This window comes from Danio aesculapii, chromosome 10, assembly GCF_903798145.1.
Source record: "Danio aesculapii chromosome 10, fDanAes4.1, whole genome shotgun sequence".
In the NCBI taxonomy this organism is placed as follows: domain Eukaryota; kingdom Metazoa; phylum Chordata; class Actinopteri; order Cypriniformes; family Danionidae; genus Danio; species Danio aesculapii.
This window is the reverse complement of record NC_079444.1, coordinates 36,749,021-36,768,988: the sequence shown is the minus strand read 5'-3', so window position 1 is coordinate 36,768,988 and position 19,968 is coordinate 36,749,021. Positions and strand designations below refer to the sequence as shown.

Genomic DNA, 19,968 nt, shown 5'->3' with positions numbered 1-19,968 from the left:
AATATTTTAATTAGCTCTTTACTTTTTTGTATTACAAATTAGCAAATTATTATAATTTTATTCAACATTTTTATATATTTTTCATACAGGATTTGCTATTTTTTTTAAAGATTAGTTTGTTCATTCAGCATTTACATTTTATTTGATTTATTTCACGTTTATTTAGATTACAAAACATGTATTTTTTCACTAACTTCTATGTTTTTTAAAGAGCATTGTGTCTCCTCTCCACAGCTGAGAAATGGCAGGCTGTTTACACAGTTCTGGAGGCTTTTGGGAACTGCAGTACAGCTATGAATGGGAACGCCAGTCGCTTCTCACATATAGTCTCTCTCGACTTTGACCAAGCAGGACAGGTGGCATCTGCATCTGTTCAGGTACAGCATGGATGATAAATCATAATTGCGAGAGAAAAAATTGGAATATCTATCTCTGATTTGTTTTTGTCTCATCTACAGACCATGCTTCTGGAGAAATTCAGAGTGACCAGACGACCAGAAGGAGAATCAAGCTTCAATGTGTTTTACTATCTGATGGCCGGAGCAGATGCAGCTCTAAAGTGAGCAAAATCCAGCTCATCCATCTCATACTAAATAGCAGAGCTTCACAAGTACATGCTAAAATGTCTCTATTAAAGAGACCTCAGCGCACTGAATCAATCGTTTAGGGGAATCATCCAAAAATGCTGATTCATCCAGTAATGAAACAAGTGAGATATTTTTGAGCCATTGAATTATTATTTCAAGAAATTTTGTTCAAAAACACAGATTCATCCAGTCATGATACAAGTCCTACTATTAATTGAGTCATTTGTTCAAGAGAATGGTAAAAAAATGCTTATTCATCCAGTTGTAAAACAAGTGAAATCTTTGATTCATTGAATCATTCGTTCAAGAAAATTGTGCAAAACTGCTGATTCATCAGTATTGAAACAAGTAAATTATTTGAGTCATTGAATAATTCATTCAAGAAACTTGCTGAAATGCACTGATTCTTCCTGTCATAAAACAAGTTTCACTATTCCTTGAGTCATTGGTTCAATAGAATAGTTCAAAATACTGATTCATTCAAGTTACGAAACAATTAAAATCTGTATGAGTGAGTCATTAAATTATTATTTCAAGAAACTTGTTTAAAAACACTGATTCATCCAGTCATGAAACATGTTAAAATTATTGAATCAAATTATTGAATCTGGATGAATCAGTGTTTGAACAAGTTTCTTGAACGAATGATTCAATGACTCAAATATTTAAGTCGTTTCATTACTGGATGAATCAGCATTTGTGAACTATTCTCTTGAACAGTTCACAAATGCTGATTCATCCAGTAATGAAACAAGTTAAATATTTGAGTCATTGAATCATTCATTCAAGAAACTTTTAAAAACACTGATTCATCCAGTCATGAAACAAATCTAATCACTGAATCATTCATTCAAGAAACTTGTTGAAAACACTGATTCATCCAGTCATAAAACAAATCTAGTCACTCAATCATTCGTTCAAGAAACTTGTTGAAAACACTGATTCATCCAGTCATAAAACAAATCTAGTCACTCAATCATTCGTTCAAAGAACTTGTTCAAAAACACTGATTCATTCAGTCATGAAACAAATCTAGTCATTGAATCAATTATTCAAGAGAATAGTTCAAACTGCTGATTCAGCCAGTAATGAAACAAGTAAAATGCTTCAATCATTGAATCATTCATTCTAGAAACTTGTTCAAAAACATTGATAAATCCAGTCAAAAAACAAAATTAGTCATTGAATCATTTGTTCAAGAGAACAGTTCAAAATGCTAATTCATCCAAAAGTGAAATATGAGTCATTGAATTATTCATTCAAAATTTATTTAAAAACACTGATTCATCCAGTCATAAAACAATTCCTAGTCACTGAATTACGTGTGTAAAATAATAGTTCAGAAATGCTTATTTATCAAGTAATGAAACAAGTGGAATTTTATAAGTGAGACATCAAATCATTCATTTAGGAATCTTATACAAAAACACTGATAATTCCTAGTCTCTGAATCATTTCATGTTTAAGGGAATTACTAAGAATAGTTAAAAAATGTTGATTCATTCAGTAATGAAACAAGTGAAATTTGAAGTGAAGGTAAATATTTGAGGAATTAAATAATTCGTTTAAGAAACTTGTTCAAAAACACTGATTCATCCAGCCATGAAAAAAAACTAGTCACTGAATCATTCATTCAAGAAACTTGTTAAAAAACACTGATTCATCCTGTCATCAAACAAAACTAGTCATTGAATCATTCCTTCAAGAAACTTGTTCAATAACACTGATTAATCCAGTCATCAAACAAAACTAGTCATTGAATCATTCCTTCAAGAAACTTGTTCAATAACACTGATTAATCCAGTCATCAAACAAAACTAGTCATTGAATCATTCATTCAAGAAACTTGTTAAAAAACACTGATTAATCCAGTCATCAAACAAAACTAGTCATTGAATCATTCATTCAAGAAACTTGTTCAAAAACACAGATTAATCCAGTCATCAAACAAAACTAGTCATTGAATCATTCGTTCAAGAAACTTGTTCAAAAACACTGATTCATCCAGTCATCAAACAAAACTAGTCATTGAATCATTCATTCAAGAAACTTGTTCAAAAACACTGATTCATCCAGCCATGAAACAAAACTAGTCATTGAATCATTCATTCAAGAAACTTGTTCAAAAACACTGATTCATCCAGTCATCAAACAAAACTAGTCATTGAATCAGTTGTTTAAGAAAATAGTAAAAAAAATGCTGATTCATCCAGTAGTGAAACAAGTGAAATATTTGATTCATTGAATTATTTGTTTAAGAAACTTGTTCAAAAACACTGATTCATCCAGTCATCAAACAAAACTAGTCATTGAATCATTCGTTCAAGAAACTTGTTCAAAAACACTGATTCATCCAGCCATGAAACAAAACTAGTCATTGAATCAGTTGTTTAAGAAAATAGTAAAAAAAATGCTGATTCATCCAGTAGTGAAACAAGTGAAATATTTGATTCATTGAATTATTTGTTTAAGAAACTTGTTCAAAAACACTGATTCATCCAGTCATGAAACAAATCTAGTCATTAAGTCATTTGTTCATTAGAATAGTTCAACGATGCTGATTTATCCAGTGATGAAACAAGTGACATATGAGTCATTGAACCATTTGTTTAAGAAACTTGTTCAAAATGCTGATTCATCCAGTCATAAAACAAGTCCTAGTAACTGAATCACCTGTTTAAGAGAATAGTTCAGAATTGCTTAATTTTCAAGTAATGAATCTTTGAGTAATTGAATCATTCAATCAAGAAACTTCTGATCAAAACACTGATTCGTCCAGTCATGAAACAAGTCTAGTCATTCCGTCATTTGTTGAAGAGAATAGTTTGAAAATCTTTATTCATCCAGCAATGAAACAAGTAAAATCGTTGAGTGAGTCATTGAATCATTTGTTGTTCAAGAGAATTGCTAATAAAAGCTGAGACAAGTCTTAATGACTCATTAAGTCAATGAATCATTCATTCCAGAAACTGATTTATCCGTTGAAGTGATTCAAATTCATTCAATTTAGTAAAATATTTTAAACAGACTACAACAATTAACATTCTTTCCAGAACCTCCAGTAAATAATACTGTTTTTGTTACATTTCTATTCACAATCATGCGAGAATCATGATCTGTTTTAAGTCATTTATCCAGAATTGTGCAGATAAATGATTAAAACAGCATGCAAATTGACGTTCCTGCACAACAGCAACTTGTTCAGATTATAGTTGATCAGCTGAAGGAACTTTGTGTGCCTTTCAGGACTGAACTTCATTTCAATCACTTGGCTGAGAACAGCACTTTTGGGCTCCTTCCTCCCTCAAAGGTAAGACATGCCACATGTATCTTCATAACGCATAACTATTTTATCAGTACACATTATATCATACGTCCTTTTCTGTAGCTCGATGACAAGCAGAAAGCCACTCAGCAGTTCACCAAACTACAGGCTGCCATGAAAGTGCTGGGAGTCTCTCCTGAAGAACTGAAGACTGTCTGGCTGATCTTAGGGGCCATTTACCATCTCGGTGCTGCCGGGGCCACTAAAGGTAAAGCTACCAGTGTTGAAACTAATACAAATATCTAAATGTATGAAAGCACTAGAATGTCTAACTGCAAAGAGTGTATTTTAATATCTGTCCACTGAGAGTCAGTAGTGGCACTTTACAGGCTTTTTAGACTCTTTGTGTCATTTATTATTTCTTTGGAAACTGATAATTTATTTATTGATTGATGATCGGAATTGTCAAAAGAGCAGCATTTATTTAAAATATATATTTAACTTTGTAAATGTCTTAAATTTGATCATGACTGACTGAAAAGGCATGTATATAATTGTATATAATCAGGTATTGTATATATACACAATACCTGACAAAAGTCTTGTCATCGATCCCAGTTAAAAGAGCAACAAATAATAACTTGACTTCTAGTTGATCATTTGGAAAAGTGGCAGAAGGTAATTGTTTTTGATGAATCATCTTTTGAACTGCATCCCAATCATCACTAATACTGCAGAAGACCTACTGGAACCCGCATGGACCCAAGATTCTCAAAGAAATCAGTCAAGTTTGGTGGAGGAAAAATCCTGGTTTGGGGTTACATTCAGAATGGGGGCGTGCGAGAGATCTGCAGAGTGGATGGCAACATCAACAGCCTGAGGTATCAAGACATTTGTGCTGCCCATTACATTACAAAGCACAGGAGAAGGCAAAATCTTCAGCAGGATAGCGCTCCTTCTCATACTTCAGCCTCCACATCAAAGTTCCTGAAACAAAGAAGGTCAAGGTGCTCCAGGATTGGCCAGCCCAGTCACCAGCCATGAACATTATTGAGCATGTCTGGGGTAAGATGGAGGAGGAGACATTGAAGATGATTCCAAAGAATCTTGATGAACTCTGGGAGTCCTGCAAGAACGCTTTCTTTGCCATTCCAGATGACTTCAATAAGTGTTTTGAGTCATTGCAGAGATGTATGGATGCAGTCCTCCAAGCTCATGGGAGTCAGACACAATATTCATTCTGTTTCCACTGCAGCATGACTTTATATTCTATACTGTACATTATTACTGTTAAGTGACAAGACTTTTTTCCAAGCAAAGTCACACCTTACTGTCCTAATTAAATCATTCAAAATCAAGGCATGATCATAATTTATTATGGTAATATAAGCGTAATCTAGAGCCCTTTGCCTTTCATATAAGCCACTTCTGATACCAAATGATCAACTAGAAGTCCAGTTATCATGTTGTTATTCCTACAACTTGGATAGGCATCAAGTCTTTTGTCAGGTAGCGTGTGTGTGTGTGTGTATATATATATATATATATATATATATATATATATTTTTTTTTTTTTTTTTTTTTTATAAATCCTGTTCTTTTAAATACATTAGATTGAAAAATGACATTTATAATGTTACGAAATGCCTTTCATTTTGAACTCTGTATTGATCAAGCTTTAATTAAACCTATCAAACATATGGTATTTACCTTTTTGACTTTTGGTAACATTATAACTGTTTTTACTGTCACTATACTTGACTTATAATGTCATATAAAACAAATGTTTTTAAAAATCAGAACGCAAACTTTTTATTCGCCTTCTACCATAAATTCATATCTTATTATTTCTTAAATCCTCCACAAATATTAACATAGCTCAATTGCTTGCAGTTTAATCACTTTCATTCATTTGAGTGTATTTTACCATCTGTCCACTAAGAGTCAGTAGAGTCTCAATACTAATCTAGCAGTCTGATGTTGTGTGTTTGAGCTCTAAAACATTTGTCAGTCATCATCATCAGTATTTTATAGTGTTTCTCCATCTATACAAGTTGTTGTTGTTGCATTTAACCATTTTAATCATGTGTTTTATTGCATGTATTGATGTTGCATGCTGATCCCATCCTAACCCAGAAACAGACGCAGGTAAATGCAAGTTACTCTCGCTCAGTCTCTAGTGGCTGCTTTTATCATTCTTATTTATTTAGCATCTTAATACAACCACATGTCCACCTTTCATCAGCCTTTGTGATTGTTTCTGCTCTCTGATGTCGAGCGCCCGAATGAAAATGTTGCTTTCTTTGATCCTCAATCCAGGAGATGAAAGTTTCTCTGGACGCTTGACCAAAGAGCTCTCAGAGTAGCTGGAAAATCTATTGTAGTTCAGTGTAATGTGATGGAGGTTTTGTTGTAATGCTGCTTTTCTTTTGTGAATGTGGCTTTTTGACCTTTCAGCCGGCCGAAAGCAGTTTGCCAGACATGAATGGGCACAGAAAGCAGCGTATCTTCTGGGCTGCTCACTGGAAGAGCTGTCTTCTGCCATCTTTAAACCTCAAGGAAAAGGCACACTACCGCGCTCCGCAAGCCTCCGGCCGAGTACCGAAGACACGGACCACGCAGGTAGAGTTTATCTTTGCTAATGCATTTGGTAACACTTTACATGAAGGGGTGTTCATAAGACTGACACCTTTATAATTATGACATAGCACATGCCATGAATATGAAGAAGATTCTATGCATGCTTATAACAAATGTCATTAAGTGTCCTTAGCTAAATAAATGCAAAGATGACATTGTTTTAGGCGTCTTTTTTGCAACTTGACAAACAGTTACATCGTAACCTTTGTCATGACAACTTGACATTATTAAGACAACATAACTTGTCATAAATCAGTCATAAACATATTTGTCATGAGCAGTGATGGGAATAAAGGTGCTATAAATAAATTGTGTTACTAACGGTGCTACTTTTTTCAGTAACAAGTAACCAAATGAACACCCGTTTCCCCCGTTACAATGTCGTTACCGTTACTTATAATAAAATGTGTGTTACTGTAATTGAGAACACTGAAGAACACTTAATGTGCGTTACTGTGATTGAGAACACTGAAGAACACTTAATGTGCGTTACTGCAGCCTGATCTCACGAGAAAACGTAAGTATTTTACGTTTTGTCAGTTTGGTGGCTAATTCGTACCAATTCGTACGAGTTCAGTTGTGCGAAATTGTACGATTTTAAAAAGGAGGCGTGGCTCCTAACCCCGCCCCTAAACCCAACCGTCATTGGGGGATGAGCAAATCGTACTAAATTGTACGAATTAGATCGTACGAATTCGTACGAATTAGCCACTAAATCAAAAAGTTACGAATTGCCGTGAGATTGTGTTGGTTACTGTGATTGAGAACACTGAAGAACACTTAATGTGCGTTACTGCAGCCTGATCTCACGAGAAAACGTAAGTATTTTACGTTTTGTCAGTTTGGTGGCTAATTCGTACCAATTCGTACGAGTTCAGTTGTGCGAAATTGTACGATTTTAAAAAGGAGGCGTGGCTCCTAACCCCGCCCCTAAACCCAACCGTCATTGGGGGATGAGCAAATCGTACTAAATTGTACGAATTAGATCGTACGAATTCGTACGAATTAGCCACTAAATCAAAAAGTTACGAATTGCCGTGAGATTGTGTTGGTTACTGTGATTGAGAACACTGAAGAACACTTAATGTGCGTTACTGTGATTGAGAACACTGAAGAACACTTAATGTGCGTTACTGTGATTGAGAACACTGTAATTGAGAAAATGTATGTTACTGTAATTGAGAACATATGCTAGCAGCGTCTCTCTCGGCCATAGGACCTCTCTTTCTCTGGGAATTGGGACACCCCTACCCCTTCACAGGAATGTGCAAAACGAGGGGTAGGGGTAAGGGGTAGAATTGGGATTGGGCCTTAAAGACAGTTGTCATAAGAATGCATAAATTCTCCTTCATGTTCATGATGTATCATGTTATGAATAAATAGTCTCATGGCAGTCTTATGTCACAATCTATCTTATATCTCAAAACATGTGAACTTTGTGTTCATTTCAGCATCTAAAGCCACAGCAGCGGAGTGTTTGGAGTCCATGGCGGCTGGTTTATACTCTGAGCTCTTCACGCTCATCATCTCTCTGATTAACAGGTAATCAGTGACCCCTGATCACCCAGTGCAGTAGGAGCTGATTTAGTGTGTTTTTTTTTTTGTCTTTTTTCAGAGCGCTGAAGTCCAGTCAGCATTCCCTGTGTTCTCTGCTGATTGTGGACACTCCCGGATTCCAGAACCCTCGGCAGGTGAAGACTCAGATCCAGCGCGGCGCCACGTTTGAGGAGCTCTGCCATAACTATGCCCAGGAACGTCTGCAGACGCTTTTCCAGGAGCGAACGTTCGTAAAGGAGCTGGAGCGTTACAAGGAGGTGTGTACAGTAAATACACCCAGAAGTCTGTGTCTCTCAGTCCAGTGTAAAACAAACACATTGCACTCTCAATGTAAAAATCTAGGGCACTAGGGCAGTACCAGCCCTTTTGTATTCATTTGCAGGGTGTGAATTACAGGGGAGTTTGGAGGGGTTTGACCTCCATAATTATGCTTGATCCCCCTTAAAGAATGTTAAAATTAGATGTGTGTGTGATAGGGGTTGTCATGGGTAATCTGTATTTAAAAAATTATATATATATATATATATATATATATATATATATATATATATATATATATATATATATATATATATATATATATATATATATATATATATATATATATATATATATATTAGTACTATTTATTCATTCATTCATTTATTTTCCTTCTGCTTAGTCCCTCATTTATCAGGGGTCACCACAGCAGAATGAACCGCCAACTATTCCAGCATGTGTTTTATGCAGTGGATGCCCTTCTACCTGCAACCCATATATGGAAAACACCCATACACACTCATTCACACACGCACTCATACACTGCAGTGAATTAATGGAGCTAATAATAATGTCAAAACAATCTGAATTTGAGTTGTGTTCATTTGAATTATTGATTATTAAAATTTAATAAATCTGAATTTGTATATGCCTTCAACATTTTTTTGAATTTGAATTTCTTAATTTGAATCTGAATTTCATAGCGTGAACATTGAACTTCTGAAATTTGAGACAACTGAATTTTTCAAGACTGAATTTTTTATAGACGTATTTTCAAACTGATTTCAGACTGTAGATATCCAGTTTGTAAAAATACAGTTAAAAATTTTCAAGATGAAGAAATTCAGAACATCAAATTCAATATCCTAAATTTTCAAACCAGAAATTCAGATCGTAAAATTTAGATTCAGCAGAAAGTAGGTCAGGGGTGATCAACAGGGAAGAGTAGACGATTACTGAAAAGTCAAACTAAGAATCCCTCACCTCTGCTTGATTCATAGTTATGGACGAATTGCAGGGTGTGAATTTTGAGGGTGGGGGGTTTGGGGGGGTCTGGAAATAGGTAAAAATAAATGTTTTTAATCTACAAATAGCCTAATGTAAAATAAACTAAAATATATATTTTAGCTTTAAGTATGGGGAAGTCTGCTTTCGGTGTCAAAGCAGCTTCACATAGAAGATTATAGTCATTTCAAACTGTGTCAGTCCAGTTTTCAGAGTTTAAGTTCAGTTTAGTTCAGTTCAGTGTGGGTTAATTTTCACTGCTGAAAGTCCAAACACTGAAGAGCAAATCCATCGATACGCAGCTCCACAAGTCCCAAACCATGCAAGCCAGCAGCTGCTGTGTCCAACAGAGGCTACAACTGCCGCCACACACATTAACCATGCTTTAAAACCATGCGATGGAATAGCACTTTAGGTATGCTGAAAGTCCTAATCGTCGTAAACAAATGGAATTTAGACATGTAGAGTATTCCTATTTCAGTGCAGATTAACGACCGTAATCCAACTATTACAGTCGTGTAGGTCTTTTAGTCGCATTTTGCGTCAAGACATACACACACGGCTGTTTGACACTATTCTCTGCAGCTACAGAGTCAGTAAAAGACCGCAGATACACCTCTGAGTGTGCGCTTACACACAGTGAAAATCTGGAGACTTGAGACACACGCCTTCATCATCACCAAACACACGTTTATACTGTCAATGTGCGGTATCAGATTACATTAAAACAACTCTCTCCTATCAGTCCTTACTTTATATTTGCATTTAGTAGCTCAGAGTTTGTGACGGGGACATGAATGAAATCTTTCTGAATGAAAGTAAAACTGCTAAAAAATAAACAAAATTAAATACCAAAAATTACATCAATTTAAAGTTCAAATTGTGGAAAGGAGTTCGATTCCTTATGTGAAATTGTACTGGGGAGAAAGCAGTCAGTAGAGTTTGACTAAATATTTAGCAGTGTTTGCATGTACTTTACAGCATAGAATTCATTAAAATAAAAAAACTATAGAAATAAAATAGCATTCATTACAATAAAAAAGCAGCTAAATTATTTTAATAAAAATCTATTTTTCATTAATATGTTGCCAAATATTTTGCTAATATTCAACTTCTATATAAAAAGACAATTTTCCATTCAGGTAGGCTATTAGCAAAATATTTTGTAGTATTTGCATGTCCTTTACTTTATAGAATTCATTAAAATAGAAGTAAAATAACAAGTTGATTTTAAAAAGCACCTAAATAGTTTTACAATTTGTGATTTTTTTTTCAGTTGAATAAAAGACTATTTTCCATTCATATATTTCATCATTGAAGATTTCTTAGTGTAAAAATCTCGTCTCGTCTCGTTCTCGTGAACTCAATCTCGTGGAGTAAGCATCTCGTCACACCCCTAACATTTATTAATCATAGATCAATATTTACTAATGCGATATTAAATCCAAAGTTGTGCTTGTTAACATTATTAATGCACTGTGAGTCAACAAGAACTAACAATGAATGACTTTATTTTTATTAACTAACATTAACATAAATGTATTGTTACAATGTTAGTAATTACATTTAAACATGCTGTATTAACTAATGGACTGTATTAAAATGTTACCAAGTCTTACATAGTCTATGCTTTTACAACATCTATTATGTCCTATTCATCTTCCACATTATAATGCTTTATTCATTCGATTAGCTCCACAAGTATTGGCATATCCAATTTTTTGTTCATTGTGTTTATTTTAACTAAAGCAGAGCATCATGAGTCACAAATGAATTCAACACAACCCTCTGACTGTGTGTCCCATAGGAGAATATTGAAATCACTCTGGATGACCTGGAGCCCAGTCCTTCTCGCTCAGTGGCTGTGATCGATCAGTCTTCCAGTCAAACCCTGGTGAGACACTCGTCCACAACCACTCAACACATGATGTTTGTGTGTCTGTCTGACTGTTTTAGTGAACGTTCTGTGTATATGTATTGTGTGTTATCCAATCATTTCAGTTGTTGAGGTGAAATTACATTAGCTTTTACTGTTGCATATAAATCCATCAATTCAGTCAATCAGTCCCTCCAGGATTTTGTGAATTGTGTCATAGATTTGATGACAGAGTCGCTAATATTTTTTGCTGACCTCAACTACAAATGTAAAAATGCTAAAATGTAATTACATGTTATTAAATAATCTGTTATCAAAAATTATTTGACATTTACTTCAGTTTTTTTATTCAATTGAGATATTCCAAAAATATTCATGGTTACAGTAATAATGGCCTTATGACAATCATGTTTATGATAGATTTATGACTAGTTATGTTGTCTTGGTATATGTAATTGTCAAGACAGACAGGTATGATGTATTTGTTTGTGTCAAGTTATTATTTGACATTTACTTTGACAAATTCAATTTTTCATATTCAATATTACAAAAATATTCACGATTAAAATAATATATAAAAAAATAAATAAAAAATAAAAAAATAAATAAAAAATAAAATAATAATAATAATAATAACAATAATAATAATAATAATAATAATAATAATAATAATAATAATGGCCTCATGACAATCATGTTTATGACGGATTTATGACAAGTTATGTTGTCTTGGTAGTTGTCAAGAGAAAGACAGGTTTCTAACATTTTCCTAACAACAACATAGTGAAAATGGCGAGCGGCTAGTAATGTTGGACTACTAGCCACAATGGCTGGTGATCAAAAAAAGTTAATGTCAAGCCCTGCATGACAGTCTTATGAACACCCCCTTCAAGTAAGTGTTACCAAACATTCCTTACAAAATCCTGAAGAGACTGATAAATGGGTTTTGCATCATATTAAAAAAAATTCGCAATTAAGCACATTTGTATGTGCATTTTAGGATATTATGCTCATCTTGATTATTTGTCATCTAAAAATTTGCATTAATACATGTGGATGAGAAAATAGCTCCTTGCTACTGTAGAGTAATCTTGTTTCTCCAGATACACTGCGGTCTGTTTAAACAATGTTAATAAGTACAGTACATGAGATCTGATGGAAAAGTGTGTCTTGAAAAGTGAACACTGTTATTTTTTGACTGGATATTCATGTCTGTGTTTTAGGTACGTACTCTGTCCCGTACGGATGAAGCAAGAGGTCTGTTCTGGCTGATGGAGGAGGAGGTTTTACAGCCTGGAGGCTCTGAGGAAACACTCCTGCAGCGACTCTTCAGTTACTATGGTCCTGCCGAGGGAGAAAGCACAGGTCACACACACAATCACAAAAAAATTGTACTCTTAAAAGTTTACATTCTGCCTGAGACCAGTTTGTACATACTGTTGTCTATCTGCAGGTCACACAGTGGTGCTTAAAAGCGAAAACACAAACCATTTTGTGCTCGGACACAGTCATGGCACAGACTGGGTGGAATATGACACATTTGGTTGGCTGAATCTAGCCAGGCTAAACCCCACCCCCCAGAACGCAGCCAATCTGCTGCTGAACTCACAGAAGTAAGACTCATTGGAAGAATAATCACATCGCTCCAGCTGTCAAATATGTGCATAAGATGCAACATTTTGGGGTTTTGGGATTGAGTTCATGTCAGATTTTGTTGCTGATTTGAAATCACATTGGACTTTTGATTATTGATTCAGACTCATTTAGTCATTGAATCATTCATCCATTAGAAAATGTTTGTTGTTTTCTTCAGTATCAGCACTTGCATCCACTGTAGACATGGTAGCATATTTTTGCTCTTTGTTCTAACAGAAAAAGCATCAGCGGGATGTTTGTGGGCCGCTCCAGCAGCGCTGCGGTTCTGACCGGATCCATCGCTGGACTGGAGGGCGTTTCTCAGCTCGCCATGCGTCGGGCCACCAGCATGAGGAAGACCTTCACCACAGGCATGGCGGCAGTCAAGAAGAAGTCTCTTTGCCTTCAGATTAAACTCCAAGTGGTGGGTTTTCAAGAGTCCCAGGCTGAATACTCTAACAACTTCTGGGTTGTCATAGCGTTGGGTCAAATATGGACAAATTTAACATTGGGCTCATATTTTAAATAAAATGTCAATTCAAATTAACTTTTTAACCCAACACTGTTAGCTTTGTCCATTTTTGACCAACAGTAACAACAACCAAGCAAATCTTTAGGTTTTACCTCAACATTCCATCAAAACTGCCCATCCTTTCCTAGTAAACTACAGATTTATGGCTAGAACTACTTACAGTCAAAAAATTGATGACACCAACAGGAGCGAATGTGTTGTATGATCAAGCCTTACACTGTAAGCTGCTCATTTAAGGTTTACATTTGTAATATTTATATAATTTGCTAATTAAAAACCACCTCATGTGGATTATTATAACTTTAAAACAGCGTCTCATTTCGGAGACTGCAAGTGTCCTCTGAAGGTCACGCTTTCGGCCTTCATGACTGAAATGAAATACGCTGTTTTCAGCGAAAGCATCCAGCGGTGCCAAAATATAATTGGTTAAAGGTCCTGTGAAAAAAATAATAATAGTTAGATGTTCGTTTCGGTCTGTTAGTTTTAAGGATATTTATCAGCTAGTTTGCTCCAAAACAATGACAAAATTCCCCTTTAGAAAATATAAAACTGATATAAACATCCACAGTTTGCGGTTTGTCACGCCTAAATTGATGAACAGTTTTAGCTTCTCATCAAATCTTGTCCAATCAAATGCTCTCTAGTGTCTGACATGCTCTGCCCCATTCAAGACAGTTCTCATTTGCTTTTCATTTTGATGTGCTTGAGCTCAACCACACTCACTGGCAGAGCTGTGATTTAAACAATACCCTATTGGCTGTTTTTACAAAGAGGAGGAGATAATACATGTCCTACCCTTCATTTTTCGGTTGAGATTACGTTAAACATCGAATAAAAAAATGCACATTTCAAAGCACTTCACAGGACCTTTAAACGGGCATGGGGCAGGTTATAGAGACCAAAACAAAGACAGGCATCCTATAGGTAAGGACATTTTCAATGGAGAATAACTGACTTTAGCATTGCTTTTCAGATAGACTAGAATGTTCACTTAACATGTTTCCTCAATATCTGCAAACATATTGTGGTATTTTTATGTTTTAGGAGAGTTAAAAACCTAAATGCAGCACTTTTTAAAGCAACAAGTTGACTTTACTTATTGACTTTAGTTAAACTGACTAAACATGTTGTAACTTGGAACTGTTATGTTGATTTAAAAGGCAATAGGTTTAATAACGAAGTAAAATTAATCACATTTACAGTGTAAGATGAGAAACAACAAAAAGAAATGGATGTTATCTAACTCATCTTATTTTTAATGTGTTAACGACACAAGCAGGAGTGAACATGTTTGATCACACTGATGTTTGAGCCTTAACAGTTCCTCTTGGTAGATTATATTGGTTATGATGGAAATGAGCTGCTGGGTCTGCGTTCTTTATTTTGCATGTTGTCTGAATCACCAACAGCTTTATTTAATCGCACTCTTATGCTAATTTATAAATTTGGTCTTTTCAATTAGGATGCACTGTTGGACACCGTCCGCAGATCCAAAGTTCACTTCGTCCACTGTCTGTTACCCCGTGCGGAGGTTCTGAGGGCCGCAGGGTCTCCAGACGAAAGCTGTGATCCTGGACTTATGCAGATTGATGTGGCTTTGCTCAGGGCTCAAATCCATGGCTTTAAACTGCTGGACAGCTTGAGGATTTACAGACAAGGTGAGAAAATATGAGAATATCCAATCAAACATGAAGACATTTGCTGGTATTCATTCATTCATTCAATTTATCGTAATAATGAACATGAACAATATTGATATTGTAGGATAAATACAGTTAACAATTATTTAAACAATTATTTAAAATAATTGTTTAAACTTTTAGAGTGGTTTTTAAGAATAGTCAGATTGTTAAATTAATGGTTTGTTAAATCAAACCCAATGCTTTGAAACTTAATAGAAGGATCTATTTTCAAACACTAATATTTAAAGTTGATCCTTCCTACGAAATCTTTTCTATGACAAATTCTGTGACTATAGGTCTTCTGTTTGTTAACTCTGTACAGTAAGGCTCTATTTGTTACCACCAGTTAATTTAACTAAAGTCTGATGTTAATTTCTTAGTTAATTCCTAACGATGCATTAAAAACATTAGTTTTAATCATTTTACTAAAATTCACTTAAAACTTCAATATGGCTATTTCTCATTGTTGATGTTAATGCATTAACTAATTTTTACTAATGAGACTTTATTGTAAAGTGTACTTTATCACCCTTTTGCAATTTAAATAGTTTAAAACATTGAATGCACACAGTAAAACAATATGCAGTGTTTTTTGTTTTTATACCTGTTAAAATGATATTTTTTGCAGCTTGGGTCAATACTGTGATAATATCGTATGTCGCCAACCTGATTTCACCAAGTACCGTACATGTTCTTGAATTAACATCTACAATCACCGGCCACTTTATTAGGTACACCTGTCTACAACCATCTCTAGGGTTTACAAAGAATGGTCTGAAAAAGAAAAAATATCCAGTGAGCGGCAGCTCTGTGGGCACAAATGCCTTGTTGATGCCAGAGGTCAGAGGAGAATGGCTGGTTCCAGCTGATAGAAAGGCAACAGTAACTCAGATAACCACTCATTACAACCAATGTATGCAGAAGAGTACCTCTGAATGCACAACACGTCCAACCTTGAGGCGGATGGGCTACAGCAGCAGAAGACCACACCCGGTGCCACTCCTGTCAGCTAAGAACAGGAAATTGAGGCTACAGTTCGCACAGGCTCACCAAAATTGGACAATAGAAGATTGAAAAAAACGTTGCCTAGTCTGATGAGTCTCGATTTCTGATGCGACATAGATGTTAATCCAGGATTGCATTGTACTTCGCGAAATCATGACGTGCTGTCGTATACCATAACAAAAGCTTCAGGAATTAATCGCACCTGAACCCTTACAACATAAATCAAGTCCTCTCCATTAATTCCAGCTAAAAATCTGAATGTTTTGCACAGGTTATCCCGACCACATGGTGTTCTCTGAGTTCAGGAGACGCTTTGACGTTCTGGCTCCTCACTTGACCAAGAAACTGGGCCGAAACTACATTGTGAAGGATGAGAAACGAGTGAGTAGATATTTAAGAGAATAATAAGCATTGGAATAATAGAACAAAAGCTGGCGAAATGAAGTTTTAGGCTCTTGTGTGTTTTTGTGTGAGTCTGAGGCAGAAATGAACTCTGGGTAATCAGGGTTATTGTGAGGGCTTAATCAAGAAACCCCAGCTGGGCCTCCAACTTGAATCAATACTCGGACCAGACAGGAAAAATGTAGTAATTGCTCTGGGCTTTAGCGCTTTACTAAATGCCCAAATGTACTGTAATTATCAGCAAGGAAAAAACGTCTCCATCCAGGGGCCTCCTAATCGGGTTTTGGCCCTGTGATTAGCCGAGGGGAACAGAGAGTTTTACTACACAAAACCTTTGCTCTGTGGCCCTGAGCATGTAAATGGCAGACAGGATTCAGGATTAACATTGTGCCAAATGCAAATAAAAATGGGCTTTGCTGCATTAGTGAATGAACAGAGCTTCATTAGGAAATCTAGCATAATATATAATTCGATTTAAAAATTAATGTCATTTGCATAAATTATGCTCAGGTTGTTATGTTAAAGAATTATACAAATTAAAATAAATCACAAAATGTACATTATAAAGTCATTGTGGTATATGAAACTGTAAATATGAGAAAGCCAAGTCACAGTTGTCACCTATTATAAGATATAATATCATAACTAAAAGAAATTAAGTCACAATTATGAGACAGAACTACAATAATGAGAAATCATGGCACAATCATGAGATGTAAAGTCATATTCAGAGATGAAACTGAGAAATATGAGAAATATAATCACAAGAAAACACTTTATATCATAATTTATATTATAAGTTTATTATAAGTCATAAGTCAGTTTATTATAAGTTATTTTATTATAAGTCATACTGTGCCTTCTACTGTAAAGTCATATTGTGAGACATGAGATATAGTCATCCTAATTGTGAAATATGAGATAAAAGGTCATTTTGTGATCAGTCTGAACTGTACAATACAAATTCAGTGCCTGATATATATAATACTGCAATAATGAGAAAATCAACATGCACTTGTGAGATGTAGTCATATTGGCAGATATAGAATTGTAATTACATGAAATTAAAATGTAGTCATATTGTGCAAATGTGTAATGATGTAATATCATGAGAAAGTGATGAGAAATATCATATTGTGACATAAAATTGCAATTATAAGAAATCAAGGCACAATTATGAGATATAAATTCATATTCAGATATAAAATTGCATCTTTAAGAAAGATTAATTATATTTTTTGTACATCAAATGAAGCCTATACAGTGTTATTTTACATTTGATTATTCAATGTGTTTACCTGAATACTGCTAGACTCGCAGACGACCATAAGACACTATTTATTGCTCTACCGTATTTACTGTGCTTGTGATTGGTGTTTTATATTTTATGCAGATTCGCTCTCCTACAAAATCGTCCCAATCAGTCTAAGCTTTTGAATTATTTCCAAGTAGAGCTTTTCATTTCATCTGGTTAAGATTAGATTAGATTAGATCTAACTTTATTGTCATTACACATGTACAAGTACAAGGCAACGAAATGCAGTCTCGGTCTAATCAGCAGTGCAATAGCAGCAAGTGCAGGATGCAGGTATAAGTTATAAAGTGCAGTTATAGAAAAACTATGGTGATATTCACAGATGGATGTACTATGAACATTATATACAGGTTGTATTAGCTATGAACAGAGATTTACAATAAATGAATATATGTACAGGATGCTATTAATAATCAGAAGTGTGCAGATGGATAAACAATTACAAATGTACATGTGCAGTGGGTATGTACAGTTCAAATAAATGAATCAGTGCAATGAATATGTGCACATTTTTAAATGTGCAAATGTTAAATGATGATGAGTGCAGTGATTGTGAGGGGTATAAGGGTTAAATCTGGTGAATTTATACTCAATAATCATGATTTTTAAAATTATGATTTTAATACCTTCCAATAGGACTTAATATCCAGTTACAATTGTGACTTGGTTTTCTCAAAATTACAGTTCTATTTACCACAATGACTTTATATTGTGCTGTTTTAAAATATATACAGCTGAAGTCAAAATTATAAGCCCTCCTGTCCATCTTTTTCAAATATTTTCCGAATGATGTTTAACAGAGAAAGACATTTTTCACAGTATTTCCTATAATATCTTTTCTTATTATTTTAATTGTTTTATATACTAGAATAAAATCAGTTTAAACTTTTTTAAAAACATTTTAAGGTCAATATTATTAGCTCCCTTAAGCAGTATTTCTCTTGATTGTCTATAACAGAACAAACCAGTTCTACAATGACTTGTCTAATTACCCTAACTTGTCTAATTAACCTAGTTAAGCCTTTAAATGTCACTTTAAGCTGAATACTAGTGTCTTGTATAATATCTAGTCAAATATTATGTTCTGTCATCATGGCAAAGATAAAATAAATCAGTTATTAGAAATGAGTTATTAAAACTATTGTGTTAAGAATCTTCTTTCAGTTAAACAGAAATTGGGGACAAAAAACTACAGCAGGGCTAATAATTTAGGAGGGCTTCTGACTTCAACTGTATACATGAATATGTACGTTTTTTCCAATTATGTGCAGTAAAAATACTACAGTAAGACACCCGTCCTCCTTTTGTGACACAGCAGTGAAGGTCAGTGTTGTTTCGAGTCCCAGAGAAAAAAGAAACTATGGAGATCTTGAGCGACACTGAGATAAAGAGACAGACAGAGGGAGGTGGAAACGCGTCTCGGAGGAGAAGCTGTTTTGTGAAGCCATTCAAACAATGGCCCTTTAGTAGTCGGGGGCCAGATCCCCCTTTACTGCGGTAATGTAGACGGGGCCTTTCAGACAGATCGAGTTCTCCAGACCTTTCTGCGTGAGAGAGAGGGACAGTATCAGTGGTGATGGTGGTCTGGACAGTTTGGGGACTTTATGGTCAGTGTGTGTCCTACAGGCCTGCACCAGGGTCAGCAGTGCTTTGTAATGTACACTGTGTGAACTGGACATGACAGTGAGTGTGTTTGTGTGTCATTGCAGGCTGTAGAGGAGCTTTTGGAGTCGCTGGAACTGGAGAAGAGCAGTTATCACATGGGTTTGAGCAGGGTGAGTTTCTACACTTTGTTTTATATTCGTTTTGTGCTTTTAGAAGCATCAAAGGATGCAGGTGAGTCAAATTTTTTGTGTTCACTGCAAAAAAAAAATCTTAAGAGTTTCTTACTTAAGATTATTGTGTTGGTTTTAGTCCAAATGTCTAAATGATATTTAATCTTAGATCAAGTAGCATTTGAGCCAGGGAAGAACTAAACCTGGAGGGGTTTGTTCTTCGTATGTGGATTACTCAATTAGCTGAATTTGGTTATCAATGGTTTGACACGATCCAGGATAGTTTCATTCAGTCAAAACTCATCTGAGGGTTGTTGTCATAGCAACAGGTCTGGTAGCTCAAGCCTGCTTGTGAGCAGCAGCTTATTTCATGTAAACAGGATTAGATCGGGTTTCAAGCAAAGGTGGTATTGAATGTATATACCGAATGCTGA

General features: G+C 35.1%; 1 protein-coding gene across 1 annotated transcript in view; it reads left to right on the top strand.

Annotated features, from left to right (window-relative positions):
• myo18aa (myosin XVIIIAa) overlaps nucleotides 1–19,968 on the top strand; it is a 125,379-nt gene that overhangs the window by 51,271 nt on the left and 54,140 nt on the right. Inside the window, 14 exon segments of the mRNA XM_056467204.1 lie at nucleotides 235–377; nucleotides 459–559; nucleotides 3,834–3,897; nucleotides 3,976–4,120; nucleotides 6,310–6,474; nucleotides 7,944–8,034; nucleotides 8,108–8,306; nucleotides 11,120–11,206; nucleotides 12,412–12,553; nucleotides 12,642–12,801; nucleotides 13,061–13,247; nucleotides 14,818–15,013; nucleotides 16,314–16,423; nucleotides 19,469–19,534. Coding sequence (XP_056323179.1) covers nucleotides 235–377; nucleotides 459–559; nucleotides 3,834–3,897; nucleotides 3,976–4,120; nucleotides 6,310–6,474; nucleotides 7,944–8,034; nucleotides 8,108–8,306; nucleotides 11,120–11,206; nucleotides 12,412–12,553; nucleotides 12,642–12,801; nucleotides 13,061–13,247; nucleotides 14,818–15,013; nucleotides 16,314–16,423; nucleotides 19,469–19,534 — 1,856 coding nt within the window.